Source organism: Hemitrygon akajei, unplaced genomic scaffold (genome assembly GCF_048418815.1).
Source record: "Hemitrygon akajei unplaced genomic scaffold, sHemAka1.3 Scf000048, whole genome shotgun sequence".
Lineage (NCBI taxonomy): Eukaryota > Metazoa > Chordata > Chondrichthyes > Myliobatiformes > Dasyatidae > Hemitrygon > Hemitrygon akajei.
The window spans coordinates 873,195-890,366 of NW_027331934.1; the positions used below are offsets into that span (position 1 = coordinate 873,195).

The following is a 17,172-nucleotide window of genomic DNA, read 5'->3' on the forward strand; positions in this document are numbered from 1 at the left end:
TTCGGAGTAAGAAATTTCCCATAGTTTCGCTCCTCAGATTGCCCTCTTCTCAATTCCGACCCCGGTGGAGGGATCTGTAGTTGCAGGACCCAGAGAGGAATCATCCCTTTCAGCAAAGCCTCCAACTCTCTGCGTTTTTCCTCATGCTGTCCTGTGAAAACTCTCCCTCCAGCAAACATTTTTCCATGTGTCTCACTGTGCGCTGTGTCACGGTGGAACATTTACCCGATCAAATCCCCGTGACTCAACAACGACATGGCCCTACACAACATCAAACTTACCTTTCAGTTCCCTGGGAATCTCTGGTACGGGTCGACGGACCAGAACACAACCTGTTCAGATTTAAACAATTTGAGGAATTGAAATGCGTCAAGTTATTAAGTATGTAATTCTTGATTCCAAAATTAAATTAATCTCTGATACTCTCTCACCATGTTCCTGTATTTCTTTCAGTATTTTGTCCAACTTTGGGACACCAATCCGCATTTTCACAAAGGTTTCCCACATCACCCTCCGGGCGCGGGAGCCTTTCTCCATCACTAGGCTCAGGAGGAGTTTAGAACTGTCCGCCCGCTCTCTCTTATCAGCGAGATCAGAGATTTTCTGTGAAGAGTAACAGTGAACATATTGGGGACTGACAGATTCACACAGAAAATGAGAAGTAAATGATGTGCTCTGTAACGGGATCACACTGAGCAGTCACCCGGATGGGTGCTGATCCTGTCTGGACATGGACTGTACATTCTGAGTGCAGAGCACACGGAGGGACATTCACCGTGAACCTGGTCCACCAGTCAATGAGATCCTGGCTGGCCTGTGACCGCTTCATTGACGTGGCTCCAAATACATAAATAATTCCTCACCGGATTTGACGGTGTAAAACAGAAATTTGAAAATAACCATCACAGATGAAGAAAGAAGTCAGGAGGGTTTTTGTAATAGAGTGAGCAGTCACAGGGAAGTTGCAGAAAGATTATGTGATTCATCTCCTCAATCCGCCCGTGTCCAACATGACAGCGGATTACCGGCTGACACCTGATGCCTTTCCTTTGCCTTTTCCAGTGGAGGTTTATTCAGTGATTACACATTACAACATGGCAGTATCCCTCGAGCCACACTGTTTACAGTTACGGATTGTAACAGAATCATCTCCACCCAGAACAGAACACATTCGAGCTCCTGTGGCGAACACAGATAATACCCTAGTTCTCAGTGACATCCTGCTGTCACGCTGCACGGACTTCCGAAAGCGAAACAACCTGGCATATTTCCACTTAATCTCCTTTATTCTAAGTCCATACAGCTGCTGCTCACTCTTAACATTCAGCAGCTACCCACCAGTCTGCCGCGTATTTTCACCTCTTTCTATCACTGGTTCAGATTCACATTTTGTTTTGTAATTGTATGTATAGTATTTATTTTCCAACTGTTCGTTTATTTAATTTAATATCCGATGAGTCAGAAATCGGACACCCATCAGTCCTGTGAAGAGTGAAAATTCAAACCCATTCTCTCTCCCACTCACCCGATGTTCCTCTCCACTGAACTGATACTCGGCCGTTAACGCCAGGCTCACTCCGTGCACCCCTCCTTCCATCGCCTGCTCCAGCCTGTCCCGGTAGAAATCCGTCAACTGCAGCAGCTGGAAATCGTCCCAGCTTGCCAGGAGCTCGGTGATCACTGAGCTCGGACCTGTGAAGGAAAATGAGGAGCATTATTGGGCAGGAACTTTCTCTCTGGAACCTAAAGATGATGCACTAAGTGACCAAGCAGCCCGAAATATATATATATATATAGGAGGGGAGTTGGGGGTGGTGAAATGGGCGCGGACCTGGGAAGAGCAGAGGAAAATTTCTGCCGGCCGGGGCTGAAGAGGCATAATTCCATCCATTGAAGGCTGCCCTTTGTGTCCCTGGAAATATACCTCTCTATTTGAAAAGGCTCTGCTTCTTCCTGGGAATATAGTAACCCATCACCATGACTCTCCTGGTTCTGCCCATCACCACCGCTTTGCTCTGGGTTACTGTCTGCCTGCCTGGTCAACCCCTTTCTCAGCAAATCTCTGGATTTCTCACAAAGTGCTCAGGCTACTCAGCATATCAGGCAGCATCTATGGAGAAGAATAAACAATCGACGATTCAGGCCAAGACCCTTAATCGGGACTGGAAATGAAGGGGACAGAAATTCTAGATATTGCCACATTTCTACTCCATGTTGTCTCGATCCGAAACGTCAGCTGTTTATTTCTCTCTATGGAAGCTGCCTGACCTGGTGAATTCCGACAATATTTTGTGTGCCTTTGTGTTGCTCAAAACTTTCAACATCTATAGAATGTCTTGTGTTCTGGAATACTCACTGTTTTAATATGCATCACAATCTGCGAGAGGAGCTGGAAGAAAACAGTAATTGTACCCTGTCCACGTGTGACTGTGCTTCCCCCAGAAATGTTAACTGTCTCTGCTCAGTCCCCTCACAAATAATTTGGGAATTGACGATATTGAATTAAACCCAGACACAGAGTCAAGGCAATATTTATAAATTAAAATAATTCGCCGACATACCCGTGACCTTTTCTGATGTCGACCACACTGGAACTCTTCCGATGCCCGCTCCTTGAGCCATTTTGAGGACAGCTGTGATCGGATTTTGATGCTCTGTTCAAACAAAATTAACAGGAGGTTCAGACATTAACTGTGGTGTAAAGGAGAACATTGTTTTGCTTTTATACTGAGGAAAACACTTCCAAATATCTTGGGCCTGTCCACTGAAGCCTTGACATGACCTGCTCCACCTGTGCCCATCCACCCACAGTCAGACAATGTCCATTTCCGATCTCTCCATGGATTGTACACTGCACCAGGATTCTCTGGGGTATCTACTCTGCCTGCTATATTGCAGACAATTCCCTTTTAGGAGCGAATCTGGTGTCTTGGACTGGGAATGATGTGTCAATGGAATGCGAGGCAGGTTGAGCAAACAGCCCCCACTGTGTTGGTCCTCCTACCACTAGTGGTGCTATGGTGAGTAATGGACAACTGTTACACCAGGGTGGGTTGAAGCTTTTCTGCTGACCAATGTGACATCTTTTCCTCTCATCAATGGATTACACAGATTTCTCTGTAATACCTGTTCTCACCGTCTCCTTTCAGTTTAACATCGCCTGGCAATGATGCTTCAGACAATATGTGGTTTGATTCTATGTAGAAAGACTGTGACATCCTGAACAATGCAATCGGCCCTCCTCCCCACCCCCCCCGCACCAAACACACACACACAGCATCGCAACATCTTCTCCTGAGCCACTACATTTTCTCCTTTACGACTTTAAGAAAATCATTAGCACTTAAACTCTGGTCAAGCTTTCATGTCACCTGGCTATTATCAGATAGTTAAATGGCACCTTGCTAAACACAATGTCGACCCCCGTACATCCAAAATAACCATAAATAAAACTGGAATTATTCAACAAGACAGAAGGTATGTTAACATTTCAGGTGGAAGACGCTGTATTAGAGCTGAACCAGTGTGTAGGAACCATGCATCTGTTCTCTACCTGCATTGTATTCTATGTTGTTTTTTTATGATGCTTTTCATGGCAACTAGTCACATCAGTCGGGGTGTGGTAAACACAAAGGGAATCAGTTACATATTTGTGCTTTGGTCCGTGCGGTACACAGCTGGGAACTGACCGATGTCATATATTTTATTATTATCCATTCAAATACGCTGAACTGACACTTGGGGACACTTCAGTTTCCTCGCTTCAAGATTGTATGTTTGCTGATTGCTAATAAAGTATCGAATACTTATCAGCGATTTTGGTAACAATCATCGTTGGAGCTGACGGGACGCCAGGAAAGTAGAATAAATCCGTGGGGGGTCGCCAGCAATGTCAACTTGGTTTGGTTAGAATTCGCCGCTACGTTATCGACAGACATTTCTCAATCTGCCGATCATTTTAAATATTCTGAGGTACTTCAAGAATACTTTGCTTCAGTATTCACAGGTGAAAAGGACCTTCACAATTGTGGGGATGACTTATAGCGGACTGAAATGCTTGAGTGTATAGACATTAAGAAAGAGGATGTGCTGGAGTTTTTGAAAGGCATTAATTAGATAAGCTGCCGGGACCGGTTGAGATATGCTCCCCGGCTACTGTGGGAAGATTGCTGAGCCTCTGGCGATGATCTTTCCATTGTCAATCGTGTGTTGAGAAGGACCAGAGGTTTAGAAGGTTGAAAATATCGTGTCCTTGTTCAAGAAAGCGAGGAGATAGACCACTAAATTATACACCAGTCAGCAAGTTAAGTGAGTGTGTTGTTGTGGAAGATTCTGAGAGGCAGGATTTATGAGTATTTGGAGAGACATAAACTGATTAGGGATAATCAGCATGGCTTTGTCAAGGTCATGTCATGCCTTAAGAACCTGATTGAAATCTTTAGGGATGTAACAAAACATGTTGATGAAGGTGGAGCAGTGGATGCAGTGTATATGGATTTCAGTAAGGCGTTTGATAAGGTTTCCATTGCAAGGCTCGTTCAGAAAGTAATGAGGCATGGGATCAAAGGGGGCATTGCTTTGTGGATACAGAATTAGCTTTCCCACAGAAGTTCTAGATGGTTGGAATACTGCATGGAAGATGGTGACCCTTGGTGTTATGCAAGGTTCTGTTCTGGAAACCCTCCTCTTTCTGATTTTTATAAATGACCTGGATGAGGAAGTAGAACGGTGGGTTAGTATGTTTGCTGATGACACAAATTTGGGGATGTTGTGGATAGTCTGGGGGGTTCTCAGAGGTTACAGTAGGACAGCGATAGGGTGCAGAACTGGGTTACAAAGTGGCATATGGAGTTCAAACCCAGATAAGTGTGAAGTGGTTCATTTCGGAAGGTCAAATTTGAAGACCTTCAATATTAATGATAAGACCCTCGGCAGTGTGGAGGGTCAGAGAGATCTTGCAGTTTATGTCCATAAGACACTCAAAGCTGCTGTGCAGATTAACAGTGTTGTTAAGAAGGCGTATGGTGTGATAGCCTTGATCACCTGTGGGATTGAGTTCAAGACCTGTGAAACAAAGTCTAAGCTATATATGACCTCAGTCAGACCCTGCTTGGAGTACTGTGTTCATTTCTGGTCACCTCACTAGAGGAAGGGTGTGGATACTGTAGAGAGAGTGCAGGGGAGATTTACAAGGATTTTGACTGCATTGGAGAGCACGTCTTATGAAAATAGGTTGAGTGAACTTGGCCTTTTCCTTTTGCAGCCACGGAGGATGAGGTGACCTGATAGAGGTGCATAAGATGATGAGAGGCATTGATCGTGCTGAAATGGCTAACACGAGGGGTCACAGTTTTAGGTGCTTGGAAGTAGGAGGTACGGGAGATGTCACAGATACTGGTGGGACCATGGATTGCACTGCCAGCAACGGTGGTAGAGGCGGACACAATACGGTCCTTTGAGGAACTCATAGATAGGTACATGGAGCTTAGGAAAATAGCGGGCTATACTGTAGGGCAGCTCTAGGCAGTTTCTAGAGAAGGTTACATTGCCAACACAACATTGTGGGCCGAAGGACCTGTAATGCACTGCAGATTTCTATATTCTATGTTTTTATGTTTTATTGTTTTACAACATTCAATCACAGTGGCACTAATGTGGCTTTTTTTGACGCTGATGAAGATAAAAGTGTCAGAACCACGGATTCAGCAGCGCAGTAGATACGGCATGCGCTTGTGAATATGCACATGACAGCTAATTATGATTTCATTTTGATAGTATTTAACTCAATACTTGTCATCACAGTGTTTGTCGAGAGTTGAACACAGCAGTTCTTCGCTGCCTGCTTGCATTCGACCTGAGAAATTGAACTGTCGAGTCAAATGAGTCTGAAGACTAGCGGTATTAGTTTTATATTTAGTTGCTGTTTTCAGCCGCAGTGTAGGCTTCATTTTCCATTTGAAAGTCTTAGTCATCCGCCCTGTTTGGCCTAGTGTTTATTGTCTTCTTTTTCCTGTAATATTGTTCGCATTAAATTCTGTGAACTATCGACCTGCGTCAGTGTCTCTCACTCCGTACTTGGGCGATATCCGAACCGAGTGACAAAAAAGACTTGTGTCAAAGTGGAAGAATCTCTGTAAAGTGATCAAAATTAATTCTGAATATAAAACACAAAATGACTGATTGCGTAAGCAGTCCTCCTCCTTTAATATCACACAACAAGTCAGCACTGGTGCAGCCAATTGGTTTTAGAAGTCACATTATTATTTAAATTGAGATCTGTTTTTGGATACCTGTGTGCAGTCAAGATGTCTGAATTGATTGTAGTAAGACTACAAATGTACCTGGAAGATTCAACTGTTGGCGAGTCAAACCACACCCTGAAGACAGAAGAACACTACAAGGAACTCCGTTAAAGAGATATTGAAAAGTACATGACAGGAGATTGATACAACAAATTTCCATGTCACTGAATAGCCCTTGGAGTACAATTAAGTCAATCATCAATAAATGGAAGGAAAATGGCACAACCCTAGATCTGCCTGGAGGAGCTGTCCTCAAAAACTGAGTGAACTTACAAGAAGAGGACTGGTGAAGGAGGCCACCAAGGGACCTATGACGGCTGTGGTGGAGTTGCAAGCATCAGTGACTGCGCAGACATCAATTGTTACCTGGGTGCTTCACCAGTCACAGATTTATGGGAGAGTCGCAAAGCGAAGGACACTGTTGGAAAAAAAGGGGAAAAAAAACACATGAAACCTCGGCCAGAGTTTGCCAGAAGACATGTGGGAGACCCTAAATGTTCTAAGGTCGATGAAGCCAAAACTGAGCGCTGCCCATCAGACTAAATGCTATATTTGATGTAAGCCTAACACTACACATCATCAAAATCACACTATCCTTACCGTGAAGCATCATGCTTTGGGGATGTTGTACTACAGCAGGCCCTGGAAGTCATGTGAAGGTAGAGGGTAAAATGTATGCAGCAAAATACAGGGAAATCCTGGAAGAAAACCTGATTTAGTCTGCAGGAGAACTGCGACTTGGGAAAATATTTGATTTGCAGCAAGACAGTGACCCCAAGTGTAAAGCCAAAGCGATACAGGAGGAGGTTAAGAACAACAAACGTACTGTCCTGGAGTGGAGTATATGTATAAGCTTTCCAGATCAGTTTCAGACCGAGGTGTTATGCCAAAAGAATACGTTAATATAGGCAGAGCGAACGTGTTTATTGCTTTTGTTATATTGTTACTATTCAGCTCTGTTTGGCACACTTTCTTTAGCCCTGAAGTAAATCCTGTTGAATGATTTCTATTTATCACGCCGTGATCTATCTCCTTTGCTTGTTGATACCCTAAATATACTTACATGTTTCATATTCGTGTATCTGCTATATTGAATCCTGATGATCTGTCATATACTACTAGCTCCACTGCACCTTACATAATGTTTATGTTCTATACTTCTCTCGTCTAAACCTAATGTATATATCTTTGGACGAAATACAATTTAAACTAGAGTGATTTAGAGCTCAGCAAAACAAGAATTCACAATAGGTGCATCGCAATAATATCATAAGACATAGGTACAGAATTAGGCCAATTGGCCCATCGAATCTGCTCCACTATTCAATCATGGCTGATCCTTTCTTCCCCTCATCCACCCCATTTCTCGTCCTTCTTCCCGTAACCTTTGATGCCGTGTCCAATCAATAACCTACAAGTCTCTGCCTTAAATATACCCAATGACCCGGCCTCCACAGCTGCCTGTGGTAACAAATTCCACAAATTCACCACCCTCTGGCTAAAGAGTTTTCTGTTTAAATGTTTCTCCTGAGGCTGTGCCATCTTATCCTGGACTTCCCCAGCACAGGAAACATCGGTTCACATCTACTCTGTCTAGGCCTTTCTACATTTGAAAGGGTTAATTGAGATACCCCACCCCTCACCTTTCTAAATTCCAGCCGGAACAGACACAGTGCCATCAATCAATGGAGCCGAGACTCCGGCTGACTAGATTTGGAGTGGGACTGTGTTGGTGAATGTGAACCACACTTCCTGCTAGGAGATCATCCCAATAAGCCGGTGACCAGACACATCCACTCCCAGATACAGAACACGATCGACACAATAATACTGATCACTGGCTCTTCAGTAGTTGAACACACTGATAACCAGGGGATCTTAATGGAATGGTGTCCGGTGATACCGGGAAATAACACTGGAATTATTTTCCACAAGCAATTTCTTCCTAGGTCACAAACTGTTCAGTCATCTGTGTCACACACAAACCAACTTCTGAATTGCACACTGTAAGATTCCCTAGATCACATACTTTCGTCTGCTGTGTCAAAGTGTCCGGTTCCTTGGTTCACAGACTGACCATTACCTCGAGACGCACACCGTCTTGTCCCCTGGGTCACAAACTGACCATTGCCTTGAGTCACAAACGGTCCTGTCCCCAGGGTCACAGACTGACTATTACCTAGATACGCACACTGTCCCTTTCACAGGGTCACAAACTGACCATTGCCTTGAGTCACAAACGGTCCTGACCCCAGTGTCACAGACTGACCATTACCTAGATACGCACACTGTCCCTTTCACAGGGTCACAAACAAATCAGCCACCGGATTACAGGAGTCGTTGTGTGGAGTCGACATTTAGCAGGTTTGCCATCATTAGCTACAGAGCAGAACACAGGCGCAGAGATATCTTGTGACAATGTTATAAACTGTTGTTTGGACCAGTTGAAATGGCGTGTACAGTTCTTGTACCAATACTACAGGAAGAATGTATTAGTACCTAAGAGAATGCGGATTGAATATTTCACTTACAAAAGATTGAATCGGATAAGAACTTTTTCTGACTCTGAGAAAATAGTTCCCCTCCATAAATGCTGCCTGACCTGCTGAGTTCCACCATCATTTTATGTCTCCACCCTAGTTCCCCTGCAGAAATCCCGTGGGATTCACCTTAATCATATTCACCAATGACATTACGTTGTCCCAGTCACCTTCTTTGATTATGTTTGTCTCTTGCTGTTTTTATATTTCCTGTGCTATATCAGCATTAAAGCTCATTAAACATCTTTTGTGAAAATAACGGTCACCATTTGTCCACAGCCTAGACATTCATTGGGGTATTAAAACACGGAAACACACCTCAAATTTACCTACAATGAGCTGTCTCCTGATCCTCAGCAATTCTTACCATTGGCCATGTTCTCGGATGGGCTACAGAAAACAGATTTCGGAAACTGACTTCATCTCCTTTGCGCAGCAGTCAAGAAAATCAAGGGTGGAGTTGCTAGCTACCCGACCAAAACCTGAACTTTTGTGTTATCACACAATCTCTGAAATTCCAGAAATGCTCTTATTACCTGTCTCTGAATTTTATAAATGAAAGTTGGAGATGCCTTTCACCTCTAAACAGGCCCAGTTGTGCAACAAACCCTGAACCTGGACTTTTACGGAACAAACAACACCGATATCACATTCCTGTTAGTGTTTCACTCCCAACTTGCTGATTCAGGGTCTCCTGCTCCTTTCACTCAAGTGAAGCTTTGCCTGATGAGTGGAGTCATTCGACCATTACTGGTGTCAGGTCCCTGCGCTGGAACTGTTGGACTGATCGATTACTCAAGACCTCTTTACCAAGGTATTCAATGGTCCTGTTTGATGAAACTTTGCTGTGCCCGTTACCATCTGTGTAAGATACTTCATCGGAACGATTGTGCACAGATGCGACAGACGTTTAATCATAAAGATCCCAGTGATCATACCTGTAGCCATTATGATTCCGACTGACGATTCCTGGTTGTTGATTTTTTGTTTACACTTTGGTCCCGGTGCAGAAATCTCCACCTGCCGGTGATTATCTGAATTACACAGAAGCAGACAGTGAATCAGAGATATGATTACTTTGTAAATATGACAGAACCTACATCCCCTGTATCAGAGCAGGAGTTGGCTTAGGGACAAACCATTCTTCATCTGTCGGCATGTCTGTCCAGTGATATCTGGCGCATCCTACTGATAGAGTAACAGAGCAACAGAGCACAAATGCAGACCCTTCAGCCCGATGAGAAAATGCTAACCACTGTGCCCACAGATTTGATCCTCTTTTTCTGTTTTAGGCCCATTTCCTCCTGGCATCCTCAATCCATCTGCTTCTGGAATTATACAATTGGGTCTGCCTCATTCACTTCCTCTGGCAGGTCCCCCCACATCATCACCGAGCTCTGCGTGAAACCGTTGCCGCTCCTGTTTGTTTTACAATCCATTTACCACTCTTTTGCGCATTTAGATCCCCTATAAGCTATGATAATATTCATCATGAACACCATCTACTAATTTGTGTCATCAGTGAACTTACTAGTCAAGCCTTGTACATTCGCATTCAAATCATTGCTATCAAATAACGAATATCAAATGTCCCAACTAGCAGTCTTGCGGCCTCTTTTCAAAGAAAAACCTTCAACCGTCACTCTTTGCTTGCTACCTTCCAGGCAATTTTGAATCCATCTAACTTTCTCACCCTGGACCGCATGTGATCTTATCTTCCAGACCGAGCTGTCATTTGGCATCTTGTCAAAGACTTTACTGAAGCTCAATGTACAACATCCTTTCCATTGCCCTCAATGACACTCATCTTCAAAAACTATAACAAGTCTTGTTGAACACAAATTCCCATGCACAATGCCATGGTGTCTCCTGATCAGACTCTGTCGATCCAAATGTCGGTGCATGACTGTCACATATTGTGGAAAATTATCTCTGGCACCTCCCCTACACTTTTCTCCACTCACCATCTAAACGCCGATTTTATATCTATATAATCAACATCAGGAAAGTTGAGGTCAACAATGACAGCAACCCTGTTACATTTTCACTTTTCGAAAAACTGACAAGTTATCTGCTCCTCATTGCCCCAGTCTCTTTTGGGTAGGTATGAATATTACTCCCTTCCCGTTTCTGACTTTCTTTCACGCTGTGTGAACATGGTCCCTCCATGATGTCCTCCGTTTCTGTTGCTATGATACCATCCCTGATAAGCAGTCACAATTGTCTCCCTTTCACCCCCTCCTTATGCATTCTGAAACAACTAAATCTTGAAACATCAAACAGCCAATCCTGCCCTTGTAACAGTCAAGTCTGTGTAACGGTGACAACATGCACCTTTTGTGTACTGAACCATGTTTAATTTACTCTTATTATTAATACTTTTTGTATTGAAGTAAACACATTTCAACCCATCCAACTGACTACATGATTCCCTGTTCACAACCGATCCTTCCACGGTCTCTCTGAACATAATCCCAACTGCTCCATCATCTGCCCTAACACTTTGTTTGCCGTCCCGCAACGACTGAGTTTTAACCGACCCTGGCAGCTGCAGGAGATTCGTTCATCTCAAATACAGATATAACCTGTCCCTTTGGTACAGAGTCAAATTGGAACCTTTTTCTGCTTAATCACAGGATCATGGGTTCTGAGAATTTATTAGTAGAAATATTTGATGAAGTCAGGGTATGTAAATGTAAATTATCGATTGGCTTTTGCTTTTTGTGACTGAATGAAATGTGGTGCTGGGACTTTTTGCATCAGGTGGGTTGGTTCTCAGCAGAGGCTTGCACAACCATATACTCGAAGGAAGTATATCATTATAGCTTGCAACAGCCAGAGGAATTAATTACATGTCACTGTAGTTCATGGCAGTTCTACATTTCTGAAATCACTACAGAACGAAGCAATTGCGGCGTCTCATAAAGGGAGGGAATTGCCAAAGCATTTTGAGATGATTGTGACCTAATACAGCCAGGCAAGGTAACATCAGAAGTGATCTAAATCTATTTCAGAAGATGCAAGAGCTTGAGATGATCAAACACTGAGGGAATGGGAGTGGCTTTAAAGAACAGGGATTACAGACAGCACATTACCAGACCTGGAGTGATTGCAACTGGGTCTGACAGAGGCATAACTGTTACTTCTGGGCACACTCAGTCTCACTCCAACTATTTCCTACCTTCGTTTGTACAGGTATGTAATGTCTAAAGGACCAGTGTTTGAGTAAATGAGACTCACCAAACTTTCTCCTGACAGAATGAAAGGAAACTCTGAGTCAAAGGGTTCTCTCCAGTTGGTGTCCTCAGTTTTCGTCTCGTTCAAATGTTGCTGCTCCCTCGTCTTCAGTTGTTCTTTGCTTCCAGTCGTGGGCTTTTCTTCCAGCAAATCTCTCAGCGCAGATCTAACTTCAATCGGAGAGATAATGAAGCACATTTTCAATATAAGGAAGAACAAAACATATCTGTTGAATATTCTTGAAAACAAAATTGATAGGAATTTATATCTTGAACGCAGATATAATGATCTGAGTGATGAAATCTGTAACGGTCCCGCACAGTGTAGAAAAACCGGACAGGGAATATAAAAGAACACACACAAAAAGCTGGAGGAACTCAGCAGGCCAGGCAGCTTGTATGGAAATGACAGTCGACGTTTCGTTTCTAATGCAGCCAGCATCTTCAGCAATCTGCTCTGCACCCTCTCCAGCTGGAATGTATGCATGACAAGATTTTCACTGACCCTCCGTACATGAGAATAATAACTGAGTCCCCACTTATTGTGAGGCAATATTAGACAGACTGAGCTTCTGCTCTGGAACTTCTGGCGAGAGAATTCACTGAAGTGTACAAATGTTTGAGAAGCCCGAAAGAATGGAAAGGCTTCCTTTTTGCATTAATAGGGTTATGTACCTGGAAACGTTTTCTGCACTTCGGCAATCTGCAACAGTGACATGGAGTCAAGGAACAAAAAAATGCCCACCCAAAATGAGAAGACGTGACATATACGGATGTCACTCCCTGATCTGAACGGAAGAAAAATTAAACTGCACAACCATGCGAAACAAACCCGCAGACGCACGTGACGTCAGATGGGCCAAATGGCCTAATACTGCTCCAGTGTTTCATGGTTTTATGTGGAGGCGCCAGAGCGGCATCATGTGTGGGAGACAGCTTGCATTCACAAGTTGTTGAGTGGAGGTTTTAATGATTTCAGGGGGAGAACGAAGGAAACTTAACGGGTTTCATCACTGAATCCGATGTTGTGTGATGTGAAGTCCCTTGCCAGCTGCCCTGCTCTGCCGTGTTGTCCGTAGAGTGGGCGGTGTGGTGCCTGTCTCGAGTTGGGTCACAAAACCCAGAATGTTTCTGGGGAAGAGTTTCCAGGGTGATCTGATTTGAGGTGGTTCGGTCAGTGCAGTGTCTCGTTGTTTAGCATTTTCATAAACAACAGTTTAACTACTGTAAACAGGAATTGCCAGCAGGGGAAACACAGATTCGTATCAGTTAACAGAAGACCTCTCGTCCCTACTGTCCTTGTCTCCCGGTAATTTAAACCACCCCGACAGTGAGCGAATTATTCAGACAGCTGATCGCTGACAGGAATTTATTTCTTGCTCGTTGAAGTTCGCCCAGAGTCGGTTGGATGGAGTTAATGTGAAGTTTGGAGGGTGTCACAGTGAATGAACCGACACCCGAACGGTCTGTGTTGTCCGTCCGACATCTTGCCACAGGTGGCGCTGTGGGGACCTCCTGCAGGTCAGGGCACAGTGCCGAACCCAGCTGAATCCAGCGGTTCTCCTGATCGGGCGGCGGTGAGGAAGGGGCTTATCTCGGGTTTGTGTAAATCGAAGGTCGGTTGCAGTGGGTAAGGGCCGGAACTGAACCAGTCATCTGGGGTGTCCGGGGTCGCCAGTGCTGCAGGCCTGGTTTCAGTTTTGCACCCGCGCCGGGAATGTATGATCAGTTAGTTATGATACCCAAGTTGAGAGTGTGGATGTGGGTGAAGGGAATCTGTCCACGGGTTCGATTGTGGGGTGAACGATGGGAAGGGTGTGGGGCTATTGGCGGGGTGGGGAGAGGTTCGGGGGTTACGGAGTATCGGACGCAGCGTACCGGGAAGGATGGGTCTCGAGGTAAATCAAGTTGTAAACAACGGAGGATCTTTCTCTTTGGATCAGACATGATACGCGTCCTTACAAGAAACAGCAAGTTCCTCTTTATATTAGTTACAGTCTAATCTTGCTGTTAACATTGAGTTTGTTACAGGGCCTCAGAGTCTGCAAACAGATGATTGTTAGGAAGCAGAAGCTGACGGTGAGAAGCTGTTTCTTGGACTTGAGTTCCGTGCTTAGTGATGTTCCCGGGGTTACACCCATTCCTACTTGTCGTGTATATCGATAATTTGGTTGAGAATGTATAGGATATGGTTAGTAAGTTCGCACAAATTAAATTCAAGCAATTACATTTCTGAAAGACAGTAAGTATAAACAAACCCCTCTCATTCCCGCTCCCCACTCAGAACTGACTAAAAACTACTTCACGTAAAAGCTTGAAATGAGCAAACACTGAGGGAATGTGAGTGGCTTTAAAGAGTTGGGCTGCTGACAACACATTACCAGACTTGGAGTGATTGCCGCTGGGTCTGACAGAGGCATACCCGGCACATTCAGTCTCATTCCAACTGTTTCCTACCTTCCTTTGTATAGATATGTAATGTCTAAAGGACCAGGGTTTGAGTAAATGAGACTCACCAGACTTTCTCCTGACTGAATCAATGGAAACCCTGAGTCAAAAGGTTTCTCTCCAGTCGGTGCTCTCAGTCTTCGGGCTGGTTCACTTGTTGCTGTCCCCTCGACTACAGTCGTGGTTTGCTTCCATTTGGGGTTTTTCTTCCAATAAATCTCTCACCGAAGGTCCAACTTTAACTAGACAGATAATAAAGCACATTAACAATACAAATGATAAAACAAATATTTCCGTTCATCGAAGTTTAAATGTTGAAGACAAATATAACGATTTCAAAGAACACATCTGAAATTTCCCCTAGCACTTCCCAATGCCTGATATGGGATACGATGGAGTCATCGTTCAGTTATGATCAGACACAAGATGTAGGAGGAGAATTAGATGATTCAGTCCATCGAGTCTGTTCCACCATTCAAACATGATTTTTATTTCAACACCATATTCCTGCCTTCATTCTGCAACCCTGAAGCTACTGAACAATCACGAACATATTACAATCTGCCATAAATATACGCAAAGGGCAACCTCCACCCCTATCTGCGGCAACAGATTCCACACAGCAGCCGTCCTTTAACTGAAGAGATTTTTCTCAAGCAAGGCTGCAGGCCCAGATGGTGTCAGCCCCATGGTGCACAAAGCCTGTGCCCCCCAGCTATGTGGGGTACTTCACCATGTCTTCAACCTGGGCCTGAGTCTCCAGAGGGTTCCTGGGCTGTGCAAAACGTCCTGCCTCGTCCCTGTGCCGAGGACGCCGCGCCCCAGTGGCTCCAATGACTACAGACCAGTGGTATTGACCTCCCACATCATGAAGACCCTGAAGAGACTTTTTCCAGAGCAGCTCCAGCCTGTAGTTAGGCCACACTTAGAGCCCCTCTAGTTCGCCTATCAGCCCCGACTAGTAGTTGAGGATGCCATCGTCTACCTGCTGAACCGTGTCTACGCCCACCTGGACAAGCCGGCGAGCACTGTGAGGGTCATGTTTTTAACTTCTCCAGTGCAGTCAACACCATCCGCCCTGCTCTGCTGGGTGAGAATCTGACAGTGATGCAGGTGGATGTTTCCCTGGTGTCATGGATTATTGATTACCTGACTGGCAGACCACAGTACGTGCACTTGCAACACTGTGTGTCAGACAGAGTGGTCAGCAGCACTGGGGCTCCACAGGGGACTGTCCTGTCTCCCTTTCTCTTCACCATCTACACGTCGGACTTCAACTACAACACAGAGTCTTGCCATCTTCAGAAGTTTTCTGATGACTCTGCCATAGTTGGATGCATCAGCAAGGGAGATGAGGCTGAGTACACAGCTACGGTGGGAAACTTTGTCACATGGTGCGAACAGAATCATCTGTAGCTTAATCTGAAAAAGACTAAGGAGCTGGTGGTGGACCTGAGGAGGGCTAAGGTACCGGTGACCCCTGTTTCCATCCAAAGGGTCAGTGTGGACATGGTGGAGTATTACAAGTACCTGGGGATACGAATTGACAATAACTGGACTGGTCAAAAAACACTGAGGCTGTCTAGAAGAAGGGTCAGAGCCGTCTCTATTTCCTGAGGATACTGAGGTCCTTTAACATCTGCCGGACGATGCTGGGGATGTTCTCCGAGGCTGTGGTTACCAGTGCTATCATGTTTGCTGTTGTGTGCTGGGGCAGCAGGCTGAGGGTAGCAGACACCAACGGAATTAACAAACTCATTCGTAAGGCCAGTGATGTTGTGGGGCTTTCTGACGGTGGTGTCTCAAAAGAGAATGCTGTCCAAGTTGCATGCCATCTTGGGCAATGTCTCCTATCCACTCCATAATGTACTGGTTAGGTACAGGAGTACATTCCGCCAGAGACTCGTTCCACCGAGATGTAACACTGAGCGTCATAGGAAGTCATTCCTGCCTGTGGCTATCAAACTTTGCAACTCCTCCCTCGGAGAGTTAGACACTCTGAGCCAATAGGCTGGTCCTGGACTTATTTCCCCTGGCATAAGTTACTTATTATTAATTAATTATTTCTAGTTTTATTTTGCTGTATTTCTACTCTATTCTTGATTAGTGCGGCTGTAACGAAATCCAGTTTCCCTCTGGATCAATAAAGTATGTCTGTCTGCCTGTCTGTCATCATAATTTTAAAAGCAGGCGTCTTTATTCTAAGACGGTTCTCTCAGATCACAGACTCCCTGTCTGATGGAAACATCCTCTCCATGTCCACTGTATCCAGGCTTTTCAGCATTCGGTAGGTTTACTTAAACATACATCCCCCCACCACCCCCACTGCCCCTCTGAACTCCATTGAGCACAGGTCCAGAACCATCAAATGCTCCTCATACATAAAGCCGATCATTCTTGAAATTATTCATGTGGACCTTGTTAGCAACAACTGCACTGAACAGATTCCCAGGAACAACAGGCAAATTGATACCAGAACAATTTAGTGCGAAAAGTTGTGGTTTGTTTAAACGGTTTGAACAATGATCCCACAGACCAGAAATACTCGCTCAACACATCATAAACCTGGGCAAGTTGACCCCCGGGTCCATTTTACTTGATCTAAAACTATGATATCCCATGACCCAGCCTCACAGGGTCACACAG

The 17,172-nt window shown here is 44.6% G+C and overlaps 2 protein-coding genes across 5 annotated transcripts in view; one reads left to right on the top strand and one right to left on the bottom strand.

Annotated features, from left to right (window-relative positions):
• LOC140720923 (uncharacterized) overlaps nt 1–17,172 on the top strand; it is a 443,642-nt gene that overhangs the window by 189,491 nt on the left and 236,979 nt on the right. The window lies entirely within an intron of this gene.
• Nucleotides 1–17,172, bottom strand: part of LOC140720965 (NACHT, LRR and PYD domains-containing protein 3-like) — a 32,605-nt gene that overhangs the window by 13,084 nt on the left and 2,349 nt on the right. Inside the window, exons 2-9 of one of the 4 annotated variants that reach the window (XM_073035836.1) lie at nt 14,595–14,768; nt 12,083–12,249; nt 9,781–9,876; nt 6,669–6,720; nt 2,569–2,654; nt 1,526–1,692; nt 432–603; nt 282–332 (exon numbers count right to left, since the gene is read on the bottom strand). In XM_073035836.1, coding sequence (XP_072891937.1) covers nt 282–332; nt 432–603; nt 1,526–1,692; nt 2,569–2,654; nt 6,669–6,720; nt 9,781–9,790 — 538 coding nt within the window. In that variant the 5' untranslated portion in view covers nt 9,791–9,876; nt 12,083–12,249; nt 14,595–14,768. Of the gene's footprint in view, nt 1–281; nt 333–431; nt 604–1,525; nt 1,693–2,561; nt 2,655–6,290; nt 6,330–6,668; nt 6,721–9,780; nt 9,877–12,082; nt 12,250–14,594; nt 14,769–17,172 lie in introns of those variants that run through there. The other 3 variants (XM_073035838.1, XM_073035837.1, XM_073035839.1) reach the window with 3 other exon arrangements.